At 47.6% G+C, this 5,493-nt stretch overlaps 1 protein-coding gene across 1 annotated transcript; it reads right to left on the bottom strand.

Annotated features, from left to right (window-relative positions):
* Positions 1 to 3,883: 3,883 nt before the first annotated feature.
* Positions 3,884 to 5,239, bottom strand: LOC124664816 (plant cysteine oxidase 1-like). The gene is made up of 4 exons (XM_047202250.1): positions 5,178 to 5,239; positions 4,602 to 4,668; positions 4,367 to 4,514; positions 3,884 to 4,257 (listed from the first exon to the last, which is right to left on the bottom strand). Exons 1-4 carry the CDS (start codon positions 5,237 to 5,239, stop codon positions 3,884 to 3,886), a joined length of 651 nt encoding a protein of 216 aa, XP_047058206.1.
* Positions 5,240 to 5,493: the final 254 nt, after the last annotated feature.

The following is a 5,493-nucleotide window of genomic DNA, read 5'->3' as shown; positions in this document are numbered from 1 at the left end:
GGTTCCGGTATACCCCTCTTGGGGATACCGGCTTAGCTCCACTTAGCTAAACTCTTAACCTCAGGTTCCGGTATAAACATTAAACCGGTATCTTGATGGCACGAGCCATCCGGTTTGGCATGCCTTTGGCATACCGGGGGTCATCCCCCCAACAATATGGTCAAGTAACACAAAGCTACTAGCCCATATCAAAACCGGCTCTACTCACACAACTACAACAAATGCAATGGATGTGAATCTTAAATTTAAACAAGTTAATTTCGCATGCAAAATAGATAGTAAGCATGCCACAAAAAAATAATCCGTACCAATTAGGAAAAAGGAAAAAAAAACTGCAAAGTAGGTAGTTGCTTGTTTATTGAGGAACTTGAGTTAAAGACCGGTCTCTCTGGTAGAAGGAAAAATGAATATGATGTTTGGCTTTCATTATGTGGTACTAGTGATTCACAGGTCATTCTGAAGTGAATAAGATGCCGTAATGTGCAGATGTTCTCAAATGCCTCGAGAGGATATCCTTCAATGGCATCTGAATTGCATCAGTCTCATGGTCACTGTCTCATTGAACGGTAGAGAACTCAACTAAGAATTTAGTGGGTTGCAGGGGCTTGATGTGCTCAGTTTGAAAAAAAAACGCATCTTTTCATTTCCTCCTTTTGAGAAAGCTTACATTTTTCGGGTCTCACACTTGAGGAGTGAGGTATGTCATACTTGGCATTCTCAATTATAATTTCATCTTGCTTTAACTAGCAAAGTTGTTCCTTCCTATTTTTTTCGACAAACGAGTATATTAATATCGGTAAGATACTAATTACACATAGCCTCTGCAATAACGAAGTTCCCTAATGATATTAATGACACTACGGATGGACACAAAAAAAGAAACCAAAAAGGAGAAAAGTCCCGTTACATCGATCTAAATCTTGTAGCAATAGTACAAACACCACCTAGAAAACACCTGAAATCCAAATTCTTCGAAAGCGGCGCCTCTAAGAAGTTCATAAATCATAAGTTTTTACCCGTTGAGAAAGTCACGCTCTCGGATTTTCACCCTGAAAGATAAGACTTAAACTTCCCTTATGTTGTCGGCCCCACTTGCATACCACTGCCACGAGATCCAAATATCCAATCAAATTCATCATCGCCACAAAGATTCGAACCACCATTAGTAGTCCTTGGATCTCGGCTTCAATAACATTCTCCACCTATGACTTCACCATGGAACTTAAAGACATGACCCATGATGGCAACATATAGCAGAGCTTCACAATGCTCCCTCTTGAAATCACACGGTCGAAAAAACACGGGTGCGACCGAATCCCATTCCGATCAAGCAATCTCCAGGCATGAGACGCCCAATGAAGTTCGTCGACGGAGCCTTCCAAAATTTAACACTCTAGCCAGACCAAAGAGGACAATCATCAAGCAGATCTTCGTTTTGGCGCGAGAGGAACCCTAGGACTGCCGCCTTATTCGAGCACACTAGCAGGCCCCGACCCCGTCGGTCGGAGTAGCCAAGGGGAAGGTGGTATCCACGCCCGACACCTCCATGGCTAGACGGCTATATTGGACCCTAAGGCCCAGAATCGACCGCGCCGGAGATGCATGCCGAAGCTCTGCGTCGTACTCCACCCTCCCGTCGCTCCGGCTTCTAGGCCCCGACTGCACATCCACGCCTCTTTGTGCTGTCATCAACACCTCACCACCGCCCGCCGAGATGCCACCACGACACACTCCCCTCCTCTCCAACCTTTGTTGGGAGCGGGGACGCCGCCGCTGCCGGCTAGGATCAACCGAGCGGGGGTGGACTGGCGGCGGCTCGAGATCGCCTCCGAAGTCGCTTGGGCAGGGGAGGGATGGTTAGATCTCATTCTGCTAGTTGTTGCTTCCTATGGTTGCAACTAGGTTTTGTGTTTGTGTTTTGCTATTCCCTTATAGGTCATGATTGGACTTTAGATCTTTGACAGTATCTCTTAAATTCCTTATCTCATATCTTAGTTGCTGAGCGAGTAGCGATATTTCTAGCCCAGGGGCTCTAGTTATCTTTTTTTAATAGTAAAAACGAGAACTTCACTTCTACAAAATAATTATTTCGTTCGGCATTGATAATTATTTTGTATTTTCATGAATACCGTGTTTAGACGGTTCTTCGCGATGACCTGTTAAATAGGAAGTGTCAAACGGGATCCGCCAAAGTCCGCACCAGTTCATTTATCATTTCTAATTAAAACTAGAAAAGATATAAACTGAACTAGAAGTGAGATTTCGGCAGGATCCTGCTTGCATCTCTAGTAAATAGTAGCGTCGCACCCTAGGGCGACACAAGGCGTCACCGAGCGCCGCCAGAAGCTCCCCATCGTTGTTTCTCCCCACGCCGCCTCTGTCTCCGGCCCTCGGCGCGGCCGGCCCAGCTGCCAAACGTGATATGGGGATGGTGGTTGTCGGGGACGACCGTCATGGATGCTGGGGAGGTGATGGCCGGTGTGTCATCGAGCAGCGACCACTACAGTGTCCCTGGTCGGGGTGGTGGCGTAGATTCTCTCCCGGCGGCGCCATGACCGGTTGTGGAGGTGCAAGTCCGAGACGGTTGGTGGTGGAAACCCTAGATCATGATCTAGATGTCTCCCGTGCCGCCTCCCCGGACCTCTTCGCTGCCTCGCTGGGCCGGATCCGGTGGGGATCGACCCTGCTCTATCATGACCTTCCTTGTTGTTGGCCTTGCCCTCTAGGCCGCTGGCAAGGTTTGGTTCGACGGATCTTGCAGGTTGCCAGTGGGTGACATGGGGGTTGCTAGCACAACTTGAAGAAAGGAAGCGGACCTAGGATCCCTCTCACTCCATGATCAAGATCAGCTTGATGCATATCTTCATTGATCTAGACAGAGTGTCGAGTTTCGAAAGGCTCCATCGGCGGACTTCAATGGATGACATGCCTGGAGATTGCCAGATCAGATGGTATTAAAAAAAAATCAGTCGCGCGCAACCATGTTTTTTTTCTGACTGTTTGGTTTCATAGGGAGCGATGCGAAGCTTCGCAGTCTGTTGCCATCGTGGGACATATCTTTAGTTCCAGCATGAATTCAGTTGCGGAGAATAGCATGATAGCCGAGATTTGTGGACTAGTGATGCTGGTTCGAGTCCAGGTGGTGATGAGGTTTTGGCTTGCTGATTTGTATTTGGGGGGGGGGGGGGGTAGTGCAGGGGAAATTCAGAATGTAAACTTGCCGGGTAAAAATTCAAGGTCTGATCTTAATTGGTTGTGCCTGACAATGGTCGGGCATTGTTTTGTGAGGGTTGATGTTCTCCTGGTTAAAACCTATGATCTATAATCAAAGCGACAATGATGCTTGTGCACTGTTTTCTTGTTGGAACCATCGCTTTTGAAAAAGATGGATTCCTGGTGTTGTCTTGGTGGTGTCTGGTCCGTTGCAACAAAGAATAGATCACTCTAGCGGGATTTTTTCATTTCTGTACTTTTTTTTTGGTTGTGTGTATCCTTGTTTCCATTAGGTCACCGGGTTGTTGCGAAGCTAAGTGTAACTGGTATCTTCGCGATATTATTATATTATTTTTATTGAAAAATCGCTAGTAAATAGTTGCGTACGGAAAGTTGCTGACTGAAAACCGAAGAAATGATAATAAAACTTGAAAAGTAAACAGCCGAGCGAGTAGCTCACATGAGTCCTGCTCAATTGCAATTTCAGCCGGAAACAAGCGTAGATGTCTCCGCAGGACTATCTAGCTCACCAAGTTATGCGCAGCAATCTCTTCTCTTTACGATTTGTGTGCACCATCATATCAAGACACACGAAAAGAAACTGGAGCACTCTACATAATTATCAGTACACTGTACACGCAGCTAATTAAGCGTTTCTAAAAAAAGCTAGCTAGCTACTGGTATAATCGTCATAGTCATCATGGTCGTCATAGTGTTCGTCGTAGTAGTCGTCATCATCATCGTCATCCATATCTACCGTAATCCGAGGGCCAAGATAGGGCGCACCGACGACGCTGAGATCTTCGGGCATCTCCACCTCCTCCAGAAATGCAAAACCTGGAAGAGACACGATGGGGACGTCGTTGAAGTAGGTGGACGGCCGGCCGTGCTCCTCCGAGTAGGGCGGCGTGATGACGTCGAGGATCGCGCACGGCGTGACGGCGGTGAAGGCGTGCATGTTCCCGCCGCCCCGCGGGAAGAGCACGGACGTCTCGCACGGTGCTCGCCGAACCTCGTCGGCGGCCACCACCCTCGCCAAGCCACCTGCAGCACGTCACCAACAAATTAGCCGCTGTAAATTACAATCAATCAACAGTTCAACACAGGACAGCCACTGATAGCTTTGCTAGTGTGATGCGTTACGAGGGCTTACATTTTCTTTGGCTGGAGCTGGGTGGCGCGGTGACCCAGTCGTAGGATCTCACCCGCACCGATCCGTAGAGGAGCTTGCTCAGAACCACCATCTCCGGGTGGTCGTGGAGCGGCAGCGTCGCGCCGGCCGGGAAGCAGAAGACGCCGATCTGCCAAAGGGATCTACTGGTTCAGAAACCGCGCGGGAACCGGCCGGGACTAAACCACGGTAGCAAAATGGCGGGCAGCAAACGTACCGAGAAGTCGTCGGACTGGTGTATGTGGACGTAGGTGATCCACCCGCAGAGACTCGGACGCCTGGACCTGCTGTTCAGTATTGACGTGGGGGTACCACGACAATGAATTTGAATTAGATCTCGGCAAGATATGCAGTTCTTGAAGAATAAAAAAAACAATCTACTTCTTTTTTATATTTTAGACTAAATTCTTTTGTTCCTCGATGCTCAATCAAACCTTCCTTTTTATAGATAGAATCTTCCTCTGGGCTCTCGTATTCGTCCTCGGATTCCTCTTCAAAGTCTTCCTCTAAAGTCCCATATTTGTCCTCTGGGCTTTCCCTGGGACTCCCATAGTTGTCTTCTGAGTCTTCTTCTAGAGTTCCATATTTGCCCTCTCGGGTCCTATATTTACTGTCTGGGCTCCCATATTCATTATCTAAGTATTTATATTAACTCTGAAACTATGAATTGTCCCGAGAAAGGGGAGGGCTTTGTGATATTTCTTAAAGAAATTTCCCTGATATATTAAAAGTCATCAACAATAGTATAGAGAGGCTTAAATGTAAAAAAAATACAAATAAGTCTTTTGACAACCTAGCGACGACAAAAATCACTAGCGCGAGCTGAAGACGCGCCACCATCCTCGCCCTCTTCATGACTGGAGCCATGCAAAGCTTATCGTAGTAGAGTTTGTTGTAACAGAAATACAGGAAGTCATCAAGCTAAGGTCAAGAAGGACCAGTGCACCAGAGCAGCAGCTATCACATTGATGATAACCGTAGATCGAAAGAGACTAGCCTGAAAACACACCAACGGACACATAAACGACCGGATCCTGGAAGATCAGCCAGACACACGACTCCACTCGCCCTCTGACGGTGCTAGATGCACCACCGGAGCGAAGGATAGA

This window comes from Lolium rigidum, chromosome 6 (assembly GCF_022539505.1).
Source record: "Lolium rigidum isolate FL_2022 chromosome 6, APGP_CSIRO_Lrig_0.1, whole genome shotgun sequence".
Taxonomy (NCBI): domain Eukaryota; kingdom Viridiplantae; phylum Streptophyta; class Magnoliopsida; order Poales; family Poaceae; genus Lolium; species Lolium rigidum.
Note: the sequence above shows the minus strand (reverse complement) of the source record. Positions and strands in the feature narration are given on the sequence as shown.